Here is a 16,893-nt window from a genome sequence, read left to right as displayed (position 1 = left end):
GATAGTATGTGTGCTCGGTGTTTCTACACGGACGTGTTTCCGAAAGCTCACCTTTACTTCCTGTTTTGGCTCCGCAGCAACAACGTGGATTGAATGTAATGTGTGACCGGAGCCGTGTTCACTTTTTACAATGCAGATATCTAGTGTGAACGATGTGAAGATTTACAATTTAAGCCATGGAAAGTCTCTTCCAGAGGTGAGAAGCACGAACTTACCGCAGTTACATTTTAGTAGTTTCTTCCCTTGAAACGAGCTAACGAGCTAACACAGCTAGCCGTCACAAGAGGAGTTCTGACTTGTTTTTCCTTAATGTAACGTTACCGAGTAAATTTCACTGTGAAACTCTCTTTAAAAAAATACGTCACTATGTAACCTCACAATATCAGTGCTAGATACTGAAATACAATTCAAGCCATGTTTATTTTCATTAAATTCCACACCAAATCATAAGTGAAAGGTGTGGACTGTATTGCTCATAGCATCTACAGTTTTGATTAAATGAAAATTAAAAATATTTATATACTGCAAAAAAATGTCACCTCAATGTAAACCTCTATATCAATTAAGGAACATATTTCTACAGCTGAACACCCTCAGGCACCCTTTAAACAGCACTAACTTGCCTCTGTTAAGATGAGCCTTTATCCCTCATTATGCAAAACTAATGTTCATTTTCCTCTTTCACCTATAGTGGCTGTCGGATCGGAAGAAGAGGCAGCTACAAAAGAAAGATGTTGGTGAGTTGCTAGCTTCAATTTCGGCAGTATCAAATCTTAATTTTTGCTCTAAATGCATGTAGTTATCCTGACATGATGTTTTCTTATCTGTCTGTCTGTTTCTTTTCTAGACATCCAGCGCAGGATTGAGCTCATCCAGGACTTTGAGATGCCCACAGTGTGCACCTCTATCAAAGTGTCGAGGGATGGGCAGTACGTCCTGGCAGCAGGTAAGAGGAGCTGTTGATAGAGATAGTTACAGGCAGTAGTCAGGAGCAACATCTTTTCTCTGTACCTTTTTTAATTTTCCATTATTTCAGGCACTTACAAACCCAGGATCCGCTGTTATGACACCTACCAGCTGTCCTTGAAGTTTGAGCGCTGCCTGGATTCAGATGGTAAGTCAGTACACACACCCACTTGCTGCTGGACTTTCATATCATGGACGACTGAATTTGGATGATTTTTTTCTCTCCCCCTCACAGTCGTGGCCTTCGACATCCTGTCTGATGACTATTCTAAGGTAAGACGATGTTTACGATTTGTGTTGTGATGTTTGTTTTTTGTGTGCACAGTGTACAGTATATCCTCTATATCATCACCGAGCACTTATATATGTATATGTACACCACCACCACCCGCTACGACCTCAATAATAAGCATAAAATAGAATTATCATCATCTGACAATGTCAACAAAATGAAAATGTATAAGCTTCATAAAAGTAGAATTTCTGGCAGAGCTGTTGTATTAGGTTGCACATGTATTCCTAATAAAGTGCTTGGTTAGTGTAAGTTAGATGCATTTGGTTTAATGCATTTGTGGTTTGCAAAAGCTGAGTATTGCGAGGCCACCACTCAGAGTAAAACTGGTCTCTTTTTGATTGTGCGAGCAGCCTCAATTAAAGGATAGATTTATCAAGTGTGTCTTAAAACAACAGTCAGGTGTCCATATGAACAGTGAAAGAAGTTTTCCTCGCTGTAATCATAACTCCCGTTCATACTGGCTGTTAAAAGACCCCCTTCAAATATGCTTTCCATAAGAGCATTCACACCAAACAGTTGCGGGATCTCCCTGAGAGGAATCTTGCGCAGAAGTGACGTTGCTATACCAACCGCCGGCCGGCTTACGTCACTTCAGCGTTCATATTGGCAGTGTGAATGCAAACAGAAAGAAGGCCATGAAAATATGTAGTTTTAGCAGGAAAAAGGGGATGTGCAAATTTAGACTATGCAGTTGTTTTATGTGGGTTTTTAAAGATGGCGGTTGCCATTGCTGCATTGGCTCATGTGTTTGACCAATCAGTGTACACTTTCGTCACTCAAGGTTCCCTGAAGTACAAAAAAAGTCCCTCAAAACAGCGTTCTAAGAACTATGATCATTCCCAGTTCCTGCAGTGTGGACACAATAAAAAGAGGGTACTATAGTTCATCCAACAGTTCTTAGAACTATAAAAAAGTTCCTCTGATCCAAAAGTACCTAATGTAAGTGATGGGGGCCAAAATCCACAGTGTGTCCACACAGTCATTTTGTCCAAAAATGTATTAAATATTTAAATTCACTCCATTCAGTTGATGTGCATCATTGTACATGTGGTTTAGATTAGTGGAGAGCTGCAGGGTTATGCTGTAGTATATACTGTAGTGTTGACATGCAGCCTCATGGATGCTTAATGGGTTAGTTGACTTATTTACCGATCTCCCAGAATCTTAGTGTAATAGTTTTGTATTTGAATAAATAGCTGGTTATGGTTTAAACTGACCTTTTATTTTCCTAATGCTGATGCACTGAATGTGTTTCTAATCCAAACTCATGAAATGCTCAGATGTTACAATGTCAAGATTGTTATTTGAGTGTTGTTTTGACTCCTCCGCCTGCGTGCAGCTGGTGTTTCTACACTGCGACCGCTACGTAGAGTTCCACTCCCAGAACGGTCACTACTACAAGACGCGCATTCCAAAGTTCGGACGGGACTTTTCTTATCACTATCCCTCCTGTGACCTCTATTTTGTGGGGACAAGGTGAGACAGATTTTGTTGCTCTCTCATTCAGGCATGTTATTAAATGCATCCTTTGCATGTTTTTAGGAATAAGTCTGTTTTTCTTTTGATTTTCAGTTCAGAGGTGTATCGACTGAATCTAGAACAAGGCCGCTTCCTCAACTCACTTCAGACAGATGCTGTGTGAGTATTGCAAAACATTTTTCTTTCTCTAGATTCAGCCTGCTGAAAATTGTCATACAACTCAATTCTGTTCAGTGTAAACAGTCAAGCTTTGGTGTAATACGACAGTCACTCTTTCCTGTCACTGCTCTTAGCTGACGTTCATGATGCTTCTTTTTCTTTTGCGACCAGGGAGCACAATGTGTGTGACATCAATCCCGTCCATCATTTGTTTGCCACAGGAACCTCTGAGGTAAGTGCCATAGCAGGCTGTGTGTGTGACACACGTGTGATAGTGGCTGTTTATTACCAAATGCCTAATTGCTCATACCAAAATGTCATATTTTTAAAAAGTCCTGTTTATCACAGTAATCGCTCCCAATAATGATTAAAACGTCTTTGAGACTTAATGCACATTTGATTGTGCGACGTGTATTTAAAGTGAAACAGAACAATTTCACAGTTGATCAGTTTTGCTGCTAAAGAAGAGAATTGTTTCAACAGTGCAGGATGGAAGATAAGCTGCAGACTGTGTGTATGGTGGTTTATGGAAGAGGGTTGAGAAAATGACATTTTTCATTGTTGGATTCTCTGATGGTCTTCTTCTTCGTCTTCCTCCTCTCTCATCGCTTTGATATTGTTTGTTTCACACACCAGCTGGGCTGATAATAATAATAAGCGTGCTACATGATTTCTGAGTGTTAAAGTTCAACTTTCTCAAACCGTCGTCTCTCACTTACATTTGGAGCTGTCGACATGAAAAGTTGCCTACAGCAGCTTTTTATTAGTCTTAAATTCAGTCCCAGATGTTATTAAAATCTCCGGAGTCATGAGCTCACTGAAACCAACAGTGACTCTGCATTCGTCTGACTGTTCGACATCTCTTCTGTTCGGTTACCAGGGAAAGGTGGAATGCTGGGACCCTCGCGTCCGGAATCGAGTGGGCATGCTGGACTGCGCCCTGAGCAGCCTCACCGAGGGAACAGAGTAAGTACCAAGCTGTCACGCCGAGATGTCAGATGATTTCTGCTGATCTCAGCCGGACGATGCATAGCATGTAGCCACATGGCTTGTATTTCTGCTGCATTAAAAAAAAAAAAGCTACAAGCTGTTCAGTGTACCATCATTATGATACACTGTAGAAGACTCTGAAATGTCCAGTTTTTATCCTGTCACAAAGCAGCAGCGGTGTGTTTACCAAACTGAAACGTACATGTCTTTCATACTCATATTTCTGCCTTTCTTCTGTTGATACGATGATGTGTTTGTGTTGACAGAGTTCAGAGTTTGCCTTCAATCAGTGCGCTAAAGTTTAACGGCTCCCTCACCATGGCAGTAGGCACCAGCACAGGACAGGTGAGCCAAAATCATTCATGTGTGGCACAGTATTTTCACCATTGCTGCAGCAGCTGGACATCATCGTCCTGTTGGCATCAGCGGTCAGAATCTAAATAATACTGGTTCACAGCTACATCCTCCACCTTCTTTACGTTTGTTGTTGTAAACTGTCAGCTGCCCGCATGGCGCAAAATTCCTCCTCTTCCTCCTGTGATTAGTCGACTCACAATGAAATGCCTGACGTCATGTAGTCTCTTCTAAGAAGTCATGCTGTTCTCAAAACAAGCTTTGTTTTCAATAAAAAGGCCGAATGATGTGACTTTAATAAAATAAAATGTTCCTGTTGTCTGTGATAGAAAACTGATAATTGGAAAAAATATAATAGTCCTGAATGCATCCTTACTTTTTTCTTGTTTGTTGGAGCACTCAGTAGCATCCCTGTTATAGCATTAAACAGATTTAGTGTGATTTCTCCACCCTTTGCTTTGTCTTGAAGGTGCTGCTGTATGACCTGCGCTCCAGCCAGCCGCTGCTGGTTAAAGACCACTTCTACAACCTGCCTATCAAGTCACTCAACTTCCACGATCAGATGGACCTGGTTGTGTCAGCCGACTCAAAGATCATAAAAATGTGGAATAAAGACAGTGTAAGACTCTAACAGCCATTACGGGAAAATACGTGTAGATGCTCAGATTCATTGAATCGCTCAATACGAGTAGCAGCCAGTATGTTGTGAGTAGTCCGAGATGATGTAAAAGGATTGTTTGCATATGTGTAACATTAGCCCATGTGAAACAATGAACTAGTCAGAAATCTTTCCATGTTTCATTTGGTGGACATGTGGAAGCTTGTGTTAACATAAAGAAATCTTCTGATGTCACTCATCTCTTCTTCTGTTCATCACAGGGCAAGGTGTTCTCCTCCATACAGCCTCAGAGCAACATCAATGATGTTTGCATCTACCCTCATTCAGGTAAGAAGAACCTTTCCAACAAGATCACTAGACAAGAGAAACTTCATTGGTTGCATGCAGGGAAATGTGAGTGTCACAGCAGCAGAAGTGTGAAAAGAGATTAATAGATGAGTAATGGAATACAGTATTTATTATGAACTTCTACTATGCAAATTAAGCATGAAAAACTAAAATAAAAGCTACTTAATACTACACATAGTATATTAATTGTATCTGTAATGTGTATTTAGATAAAAAATATTCACAAATAAAGTGAGCAGGGGATGAAATGAAATGAATTTGTCTGCAGATAGCTGTGTGAGCAGCTTAAATACTTGTATGCGATGCTAAATCTGCCTTCAAAGATGAACAGAAGTGATGGCTTTAAAGCGAGGCCATGGCTACGTTCACACTGCAGTCCTTTAGTGCTCAATTCAGATTTATTGCTCAGATTGTATTTTTTTGTTTTGGCTGTTCACATTATTTTTAAAATGTGAACAACATCAGATTCCAGTGTGAACTAGTTGTGGTCCTGAACTGACCCGCTGTTCACACTATTATGAAAAAAACAGATCTGAGTCACAACGTAACAACGTAGAACATTGACCACTGTGGCTACATGTGACAATTATGGGATAGTGATGAATGCCAAAGCATAACATAACAGTAGCACAAGTAGAGAAAATTCTCCAGGTGGTGAACTGACTCAGTGATGTCTGTTACATGGAGGTATCAAGCTAAAGTTTGCCAATATATAAGCCTCCAGAAACTACTAGTCATACCAGACCAAGTACTTCATAAGTTCATAAGTAAGAGGAAGAAAACTTACATAATCTCACTTTAAGTTTTAATGTGACGACAAAATGTTCAAAACTGTCCTTCAAAAAGATTTCAAAAGGTCACTTTTGTCATAACCTGTCACTCTTCTACCTCCGGGTGGCGCCACTGTAGAGTTCACACACTTTGACATTTCAGTTTCGTCTGGTCTGTCATTACATGCTTGTCATTTTCCACAAGATGCAAGACTGAAGGTGATTTTTTTTTCACAATGAAATGATCATTTAGTTCTGATGTAAGCCAGACTTGAAATTTTTAGTTTCAAAGTTTTTTCAGTAAGTATCATTCTTGAAGATGTTTTAGAGCAATGAGCTAAAGACACTCCCCTCACTTTGCTCATTCAGCTCACCAGTTCTTTTGTTCTTTTTAAATTATTACTTTTCAGTGAAGAGTTTCTAAAAACAGCAGTTTCTATTTCCCTTCTCATTACGGCTGAAACTAAATCCTACCCTTAGGCTACGCATATTCAAGTCTTCACCAGTCACTGTTTCACATTCTAGCTCCATTTTTCAAGTGTAATAGGACTCCCAGATATACGTGACTCAGTGTTTACACCATATATGAGCTGTACAATAGCTGCTCTGCTTCTATCCTCACATTGTGTCGCTTATATCCTGCGTGTCTCATTGACAGGTATGCTCTTCACTGCCAATGAAGATCCCAAGATGAATACATTCTACATCCCGGTGAGTGCAGAGGCATTTACATTCCTCAGCTGTGACTTTACAGCCAGTGTGCAGCAGACGGGTCACGTTCACATCCTGTTCATCGAGTGTAGGCCTGACAAGCACCTATCTGATAGAAACACAGGCGCACTCATTCTTTATGGTGCAATAAAGGACATTTGGTGTTTTGCAGAACAGATGTGCACACAGCTGTGTATACAAAGACGCCTGATTCAGTTGATTGTTGCTGGGGTTTTTTTTTGTATGTTAGTTAATCTGATACCCACAGGTCTAGGTCAGTCTAGTCCTTGACTGATATGACCTTATAGCCTGTGTTATCTGAGAGAAGGTGTGTACAGTAAACTAGATTTAGTGTAAATGTGTAAATTCCAAGCATGATGGATGTGGACATGCATTGACCTGTCTGTCCTGCACTGGTGAATACACCTGTTTACTGGTTTATTAGTTGATCCGTTGTCCTTTGTTGTGTTGTTTTGGGGAATTCAGGTTCATCCAGTTCCACAGAACTTTGCATGGACAGGTTTTTCTGATCAAGTCATTTGTCACTCATGCACAAAGGAATTCACACATGTAGTTGAACGAAACATCGTGTCTGCAGGGTCCAGCGCAAGTCACACATACATCATGATCTACAGGGAGCTTTACCGCCTTAACTTGGAAGCTTTTCTGTAAAATACTGTGGTAATAGTCGTCGTCGTCGTGTGTTACGACACAAAATGTAAGCAATGTAATGCAAAATATGTGTTTCAAAATCCATAATCAGTCAAACTGTTGGTTGATTGGTGATTTTCTGAGAAACGCAGCTCGGAGGTGTGTTCAGACTGCACATCATGATTTGGCAAAGTACCTCGTGTCCCGAGAGCGACTTTTTATATGATTGTTTATGGTGTCAGGAAAAAAAATACTGGGAAAAATCAGGATGTGCGTTCAGTCTTGTTTGAACAACCTGTTAGCGTTAGCATTAAGGTTCAGTGTGGCATAAGCCAGAGATGATTGTCTCTGTAGGACAGCTTGAAGCTTTATCAGCTGTCAGTCCGGCACTGATGAAACACGAACAGTGAACGAGTTCTGTTGACTTTGGCCTCAGTGTGTGACACCATGTGATGTCATCATCTATGTGGACTGAGCGGACTCCACTGAACAGGCAGAAAGCCACATTTTAGTCTATTTTGAGTCAGTGAAATGTCACAAGTGGATCTTTGATCTGCTGAACTTTTATGTAGTTAAACCTTTATTTAGCTCAGTGTTTTATAGCCACATATGAGGGAAGAGAAGATTTGAACTTTGAGAAACAGCATGAAATAGTGACATAAAAGAAAACACAAATGGGATATGACTTGACAAACATTATAAATGTGTGATTGTAGGGAAAAAATAATAATTTACAAATTCAGTCTTTCAGCCCGGCTAATTTTTTCTCCCCTCAACCTGTACCATCCTCACAGAATGATGCAGTACAGGAAAGGAAATCCCATGTAGTTACATAACAAGAAAGGCACGAAGAGAAAGACTTTCTCTTTCCACTCTGAAGCATTCCAGCTAAACCTTCTTTACAGATAACACACTTAATTTATGCAACAGCAGCCTCTAAGACAGCGGCTGTAACACCTTTAAGTTCGGATCTTTTTGCTCTTGCAAACTCTCATGTATGCAATTCCCGTAATCCTTCCCTCTCTCTGTACTGGCCTTTAAGAGATCCCTGCTGTCGTCATTCTGAGCAAAAAAAAAAAAACACATTCTAAAGTTCAGTCGATGATAATATGAGGCTTCACTGTCTGAGTTAGATAAATCAAGTGGGTATTTTTCAAAATTACAGACTTTTTAGGACAAAGGTCATACAGTAGGTTTGTTGCAGGGCCAAAACGCCATCAATAAACCTACACATGACTGCAAGGACAAAGACAACCACTCCATTTGCTTACTCAGACTGCAGAAGCCTCATATTATCTTCAGCTGAACTTTGGGTTGTATTTTTGCACAGGAGGAGGAGGACTCTGGATTTTGTCCTACATCTCTTACACTTACCTTTCTTCAGCAGATAGTAAAGAGAGGAGGGGAGCAGGGATGATAACAGCAACCCAGAACTCTTTAAAGTCAAGTCAGTTTTCTTTATATAGCAGAAAATCATAAATTTGCTGGGGCTTTATAGTCTGAGCAACAAATGATTACTCTTTATCCTTAATGAACAAATCCACACAAAAGGAACTGATGGAAACAAAACGGAGAAAGAAGACAGAGAATCGGGTTTGCTTTCCAGACCAACAAGATGTTGATGAGAACATGGTTGAAATTCCTGGTTTGGTGCTATAAATACAGCACGGCTTCTAACTTCTAAGTGTGAGCCAGTAGTGTCCAAGTTAGAATTTCAAGCAGACACTCAGCAGTGACAATGTTAGGATAGTGGAATGAAACCATGTGAAAATGATCGGTCAACATGAGAAGCTGTATGCTTTTGCTGTATCACCACTATCGGGTTGGGTGTCATCATGACATGAGCTCAGTCATTCCAAGAGCTCAGAGTCATTTCTAACTGGAATGGAAAGATGATCCGGGAAAGTTGGTCTATATTTGTTTGAACAGATACATGAAAGGTTTAGCATTTACTCGACAGTTAACATATGAGCCTGTGTGTGTGTGTGTGTGTGTGTGTGTGTGTGTGTTTAGGCTCTAGGGCCCGCACCTCGCTGGTGCTCCTTCCTTGACAACCTGACAGAAGAGCTGGAGGAGAGCCCGGAGAGCACAGTGTACGATGACTACAAGTTTGTCACCCGGAAGGACCTGGAAAGCCTGGGTGAGAGCTGGGTGCCTTCATTAACCTCACTGCATGTGAGGGGGGGGAAAATCAGTTATACAACAATTTTCACAGCAAAGGTTTTCCCTTTTTCCCCAAGCAATGCATGCATTTTTTTTCCCTTTTCTTTAGAAAGCATATGGGGTCAAAGAGATCAATCAAATAGTTTAGTGAGGGAACATTATTACAGCCCTGCAAGTGAAACTCAAAACTTTGAATCAATCGGAGTCACGTTGCCGCCAAGGGTGGCTTGACTATTGACAGGCATTAGGTAAGAAAAGTCTTATGCGTGGGGGTGGTAGCAAGGAGGGTCGAGGGGGAGTGGACACTGGAAGGGTTGAATGAACATTGGAATGCAGGCTCAGCAGTAAAGAGATCAAATGACAAGAAGCAGAAAGGTGGTTGGCTGCCATGGAATAAAAGCAGAGGAGGGGGCAGGGGCAGGGGAACAGCGGTGTTGATTTACAGGAGCCGCGTAATGTGGCCCGGTTATGTAACAGCGAGGCAGCCTGGGCGGACTAGAGTAGAACACATTGACGGAAGATCCTCCACATTCTCCGCGTCCCTTGTGATCCACACGCACTCACTCGCTAAAGAAAAAATGAACGCAACACGTGTATGTTGCTGCTCCCATTCATACCCGACAGTGAGTCATTTCAAGGTGGAGATTCTTACACTGTTGTCAGATTTTAATTGTTACTTAGTAACTTGTTACCCTAGTGACACATTTTCTCTAAACTACTTGTTTGCACACTATAATCCTGTTCAGTTACGCAAATTCATTAAGACACGAGGAATGACACTGCTTTTTCGCTACCTTCTTTTATATGGCATAAAATGAAGGATAGCTGTTGAAATATTTTTGATGTAAAGAGAAGAATGAAAGGATGCTGTAGAAAAAAAGTTAGATTTTTATGCCATGTATGGAAAAGCTGAATTTATCTGGGATTAACTTCATTGTTTCCCACCAAACTGCCTACAGATATCTAGTCATTCTTTCACTAATACATTTCTTATGTGCAAAGGTTCAACCTTTTTAAACAAATATTACTATTTAATAGGATCCACTCCTCACTTCAGCTTACATCAGATCAATCAAGCAACTTCAGTAAAATCTAAATATAGACGTTGTGTCATATTTCTACACTGTAACTTTGATGGAAGAAGTCAGCAGATTCTGGTAATGTTTTACATATCCTACTCTTTCACTGAGATCTATATAATATGTAAGATACAAGACCTATATAATAAACCACTAAAGTTGACAACAGAGTCAGAGTAAGGTGCATCAGCATGTTTTTTTTTTTTTTTTAAAGATTTTATACTCGAACAAATGAATGAATGAAATGAACAAATGTAGTCTTAAGTGATTCTTGAAAATAAAAAGTACAATTTTCACTTTTTCTCATAAATACCTGACTTAGTGTTATTTCCCTATCGGTGTCAGGTTTGTCTCACCTGGTGGGATCGTCTCTCCTGAGAGCCTACATGCACGGCTATTTCATGGACATCAGGCTTTATCACAAGGTAAAGTGTCTAACTGCTGTATCAAGTTCTTGTTAACACATCTTGCATATTTGGCAGAGTCCTTAAAATCAGACTGATCATGACATAACAGACATACAGTACTGCGCTAAAGTGCTGTTATTGCCAAAGAGGAATGAGTGGATTTGACATTTTCGCTGTTTGGTTTGGCCACAGGTCAAAAGTATGGCAAATCCTTTTGCATACGAGGAGTATCGCAAGGATAAGATCCGGCAGAAGATCGAAGAGTCCAGGACCCAGAGGGTGCAGGTTAAGGTGAGAGATTCCAAACAAAACGTCTCAGCTTTCCACTAGTGGCTACAGCTTCACCCAGTCTGTTGAGCAGAACTGTCCAAATCTCAGGCCTGAAAAGTTATATTGTCTTTTTGTTTGTTTGTGTAAGAGAGGAAATCATGCAAATCACAACTTTTTCACTGTTCCTTGCTCAATATTGAAAAGTAATACTATTATACATATTTCCCCATGCCAAACATCCATTCCCCTAAGCATTTCATGGAGTGAAATTGACTTTTCAAACTGGTTTGCACTGGTTATTGCCCGTGAAGCTGACAGTAACAGCTGATAGGTGTGGCAGGATGTGAAGGCAAGGTCAAAAAACCAAGAGTCTCTAGAAACTTTACTTTATGATCTTTGTTTCATAATGTCAGTAAAAAAACAGGTGTGTTGGCTCATGAATGTGTGTGTGAAAGGCAGTTTGGTGGGAAGCAATGAAGTTAATCCCAGTGTGTGTTTGTGTGTGTCTAATCAAATGTACAATTTGTCCTGACTGAGACAGAAGCTGCCTAAAGTGAACAAGGAGCTTGCTCTCAAGCTGATGGAGGAGGGAGATGACGAAGCAGAGCTGGCGTCTAGGAAAAAGAAGGGCAAGGTAGATATGTTACGTGTTCATTTGTCCTCAGTTCTTTTAATTTATAAACTCATCATACTCATCATAGCGCTCTTTCTTAAAATGTGGAGATGACTCATCTTTCATTTCAATGTTAATTCTTTGTATTCTGTCCAAAAATGTGATTTGAATTAAAGAATTCAAGTTTTTTAAGAGATGATTTCCTATCACCATGTTTCCTATCGTGTACCTTTTGAACTGAACGAAGGCAAGAGAAAAAGAGAAATTAAACCTAACTTGTGAATTGGCATGCTCTACCTAGCCATAAAAACCTATTCACCGTTCCAACTTTTTCAAAACTGTAGGCTCTCCCCTCAATCCTGGGCGACGACCGCTTCAAGGTGATGTTCGAAAACCCCGAGTACCAGGTGGACGAGCAGAGCGAGGAGTTCCGTCTGCTCAACCCCATCGTCTCCAAGGTGGGACAGAAGAGGAAGAAGAAGCTGCGACTACTGGCTCAGCAAGCTGCCGCCTCTCAACAGGTAACGCTGCACTTAGATACCAGGCACGTTTCCAGCAATCTTAAATTGCTGGGAACTTAAACTGGAATCTTAAATTAACAGTTCTCTAGAAATCCAATTGAAAGACGTCTGGCTTGAATCACCAGTTCTTCAGCTGCTCCTCCATGAGAAAGTAAACAACTTGTATCAGAAATGAAAAGAAATAGTTTGACATGTGGGAAATATGCTTATTCACTTTCTTGTCAAGAGTGCAATGAGAAGATTGATAACCCCCGCCTATGTGAGAGCGTTATCAATCTTCTGATCTTGGCAAGAAAGTGAATAAGCATATTTGCCAAAATGTCAAAGTATTTCTTTAAGCCTGAAGCAAGTAGCATAACTAAACAGTGGCTTTCCACATTCAGTTCTCGTGTTGGAAGTATTGTATGATGTGTGATATCAGCTTGCAGCATCCTATAATCTGTCCAGACACAGTCATCTTTTTTTTTTTTTCTCTTACTCACAGGCCTCTGCAAGTCTGCTGTTTGCACATACTGTCATTTCTAGACATTGTTTAGGAGGAGGGTCATTGTACATTAAAAAATATCACGTCAGTATTTCTTGTTTTGCGACATCTCTATCCAGGAGGCTGAAGAGGACGAGGAGTCCGAAGGGCGACCCAGCTCCGAGGAAGAGAGCTCGGACGACGACAAGAGCTGGGTGGAGGAGGTGAGGGAGCAGCGGAGGCTACTGTGGCAGGAGGGCCGAGACCGCCGGCGGCAGGAGAGGAAGGAAGCAGACCGCAACACTGTCCTGCTGGAGAGGGAACACAACGGAGGAGAGAAAACCTCAAACATGGCTGAGAGCAAGAAGACAAGTCAGCCTCAGTTTTATCAGATCAAAGCCGGGGAGGAGTTCCGCAGCTTTAACGAGATGTCCCGCAAGCAGAAACTACAGAAGTATGTCTTTGGAAATGTATTAAGTGGAACTGTTATAAGAGTGATGGTTTCTTGTGTCAGATGGTACACACTCACAGCACGGGTTTGCAAAGTCTGGCACAGTAACTTGCCTCTACAGTGATAGAAGAAACTTTGTGGTATTTTCTAAATGAATACATTTACAAATTTATATAAATGATATACAAAACCATGCTTAAAGCTGAAAGTCAGTAGAGATGTACTTATACTTTCTATCTGCATTCTATGTATACTGTACACTATCTGAGGAAGATGTATGTGTTCTCCCAGGGCTTCTCTGGAGGACCGTCTGAAGTTGGAGGAGCACAATGGAACCAGCAACATGGCCGACACTGCAGTGGGCAGCAAACAGCTAACCTTTACTCTCAAAAAGGTAAATTGCCCATGTGGTGTTCCGTCCCCTGCCTGGTTTATAATTCATTCCCATCTCTCCATTGTGCGATGGAATGAAAAAAAAAATAAATCAAAATGTCAAAATGTGCCCTCAGCATGAGCTTTCAGAACATTAGTTTTAGAAAATCGGCTCCTGCACTCTGTAGACATCTGTGGCAATTTTACTGTTTTGGTAAAGCAACCTTCATCAGGCCTTCAAAATATTTTTTCTCTCCCCCCCGCGGCTACCTGCCATCTATGTACAGGTGGTAGAAACACGCAGCAGAACATTATCGAATATACTTTTTTCTGTCCACCTTTGCAGTCGGAGCAGCAGAGGAAACAGCAGCAGGCAGAGCGGGAGCACCATGAGGAGAGGAAGAAGCTGAGGCGCTCTGCCGGACACCTGAGCAGCAGCCGTGGGAGGGGCTGGGGCAGCGGCAGAGGAAGAGGAGGAGGCAGAGGAAGAGGGGGAGGAAGAGGGGGAGGAAGAGGCCGGTACTGAGAATGGCAGCGCTAGTCCGCACCCAGTGCCTTTGTGCTGGATGGACAACAGTCCTCACCTAAAGTCCAAGTTTTCAGGTTTCTTACCTTCACTCCGCCCAGGCAGATTTCTTAAAACATAGAAGAGTACTGATTTTAAGCTCTAGAGATGTTCTGGAGACGTTCTGCACAAGTGGCAAAGACTGACATTAATGAACAGACAAGCCTGCCCTGCTCCTGGGTGGTCTTGGCCATGTGTTTAGCTGCTCTTTGCAAATTCCGAGCATATTAAAAATGATTACCTATGTTGTTGGGTGTGTGCATGCACTGTAAAGCCTAGGCCATTATCCAAAACACCTTCAAGTACTTTGACTACATCCATTTTAGCATGGGTGGCCCCAGGAGGAATTAAAGCTATGAAGATCTGAAAGGACTTAACATGACCTGCCTTGTCTCAGGCGTCTAGTTTCTTACAACTGCTCCTTAGTGGAGCCCTCTGTTACAGTTAATAGAGGAGATAAAAGATGTGTGTGTGTAAAAAAAAAAAGTAGTATTTTTTAATGCTCTTTGTTATTACCATATATTGTTAAGCCAACACTGGATTAACAACACTTGTACTTTATATTATATTTGGTACAACACTTGATTGTCTGCAATGTTTTTATTGTTGAAAACCAAAATATCCAATTTTCTACTCAAATTGTGGAAAGACTGGCCAAATTAGAACATGCTTCCTGTTCAGCAGTTTGGTAACTACTTACGTCAGCAGTAGGAGGAGGGAGGAGAGAAATGTGAATGAGGAAGGTTTTTTTTAAATTTCCCCCGCCAACAACTGCAGTTCTTGGAAATAGAGAGACCGCCTGGGTGTCCCTCCCATCCCCCAATGTGGTTCATGGTGTGAACCCCCTTCTGGTGTAGCATTGGCCCATTTCAAATGTTAGGGAGGTGTGTTTCAGCCCTCAGCATACCAGCAGTGACCCAAGCTCATTTGAACTCCTTTGACTATGCTGACCATGCTTTAGCACCATGGCAGTCTGTCAGGTTTTATGACAGTATGAATATTAATTATTTATTGAAGAGGAATCCAGAAGATTATAGTATGTTAGACATAAATGTCACCCTGGACATTTGCTGCAAAAGCCTAACACACTTGCAATATTATTAGCTTTACAGGAACATTTTTGGGAAATACACTTATTTTCTTTCTTACTCAGAGTTATTTGAGGAGTTTGATATCACTTTCATGTCTGTACAGTTAATATGAAGCCACAGCTAGGAGCCAGTTAGCATAGCATAAAGACTTGAAACAGGGGAAATCACTAGCTTAGCTCTGTCCAAAGGCAACAAAATCCTCATACCAGCACCTTTAAAACTCATAAATTAACACATCATAGCTCACTCTGTTCAATCTGTGTAAAAATTGAAGTGTAAAAACAGCAATTTGCATTTTTATAGGGGGTCATGTGCCATACTATTTCTTGGCTTGACAGGTAACTTACAAGAGTTTGGTTTACTTACCTTTAGGCAGAGCAAGGATAACTGTTTCCTGTCCTCATGCTAAGGTTTGCTAATCGGCTGGTGGTGTTGTGCAGCCTTCATATCATATTAGAGTTATTGTAATTACGAGATTCTTAATTCCAAATAGCATTCACAGCAACTTCCAAGTCGTAACTATGACTGAGGAACTGACTTCTCAAAACTCCAATATACTGTATCTGACTTGGTGCTTCCTAATACGGAAATGCCTGAAAATCAAGCAAATATGGACGCTTCACTTTAACCAAAGTCTGTTGTTCAAGATGATTAAACCTAAGTTGTAATGAATACATTGTTATATTGTCACTGCACAGTGTGTTTAACCTTCACTTGACCAACTGTGTAATTATACAACTGTCTCGAGTTGTCGGATGCTTGTAAGTTGTAGACATGGGAATCTATAAGACGTGAACGTGGCATGGGTAAAAGTAAAACCTTGTGCATATATGGCATGATTATGTCATCTTCACTCATCTAACCCTGTCACTTTGTATACCGCTAAGTAGATCAGCGTAGGGGTTTAACATACTTTAAAACAAATTAATCGGTGCAAAGCCTTTCTAAGATGAGCAGGAAGCTTTTTATCCAGGTATTTGTTGAGAGATTGCCATCAGTAGAGAGGTTACTGCATGAGGCCAGATGACAAAGCTCCAGCCTAGTTTACTCCTTTGTGTTGGGACACGATTGATACTGTCCCACTGTAGAACAAATAAACATCATCTAGCAAAGTGTCATGTGGTATAGTTCTCTAATCTGGGCTCCAGGCAAATTGCCCCCTTTTTCTTTCACAATGCTTTAGCTTCACCATGACAACTGGCAATCGGGCCACAGGAAGTGGGTCAACCAAAGTTGGCACAAAGAAGGAAGGAAGTGCTATTTGATACATGGTATCACGTAAGCCAAACGATTGTGTAGACCCACAATATGCCTTGTGGGTTGTGATTTCTGAAGAAGATTTCAGTCCCATGTGGAATTTATCAAGGCATGTTTTCACAAGAGAGATATTGCATACTCCAACCAATGCTAATCAGAACTTCATGGTGGTAGGACATTGGGCGTAATAGTAAATCATGGTGTGCTTCAGTTTGAATTATAAACTCTAATGTAGCAACAAGGTGGAAGATCTGTCCCACGTCCATGCTACATACTGTTTCTGCAGTTACAAGAAAACA

The 16,893-nt window shown here is 41.0% G+C and overlaps 1 protein-coding gene across 1 annotated transcript; it reads left to right on the top strand.

The window, feature by feature from the left end:
- The first annotated feature begins 39 nt into the window (after positions 1-39).
- Positions 40-14,829, top strand: nol10 (nucleolar protein 10). Its single transcript, XM_067613717.1, has 21 exons — positions 40-196; positions 692-737; positions 848-946; positions 1,037-1,114; positions 1,202-1,239; positions 2,601-2,737; positions 2,834-2,899; positions 3,071-3,131; positions 3,780-3,865; positions 4,156-4,234; positions 4,713-4,862; positions 5,123-5,189; positions 6,639-6,691; positions 9,356-9,482; positions 10,930-11,009; positions 11,184-11,282; positions 11,803-11,895; positions 12,219-12,395; positions 12,999-13,312; positions 13,601-13,703; positions 14,028-14,829. Exons 1-21 carry the CDS (start codon positions 131-133, stop codon positions 14,205-14,207), a joined length of 2,199 nt encoding a protein of 732 aa, XP_067469818.1. The 5' UTR covers positions 40-130; the 3' UTR covers positions 14,208-14,829.
- Positions 14,830-16,893: the final 2,064 nt, after the last annotated feature.

This window comes from Thunnus thynnus, chromosome 16 (assembly GCF_963924715.1).
Source record: "Thunnus thynnus chromosome 16, fThuThy2.1, whole genome shotgun sequence".
NCBI lineage: Eukaryota > Metazoa > Chordata > Actinopteri > Scombriformes > Scombridae > Thunnus > Thunnus thynnus.
The sequence above is the reverse complement of the archived record's forward strand: the minus strand, read 5'-3'. Positions and strand labels throughout refer to the sequence as shown.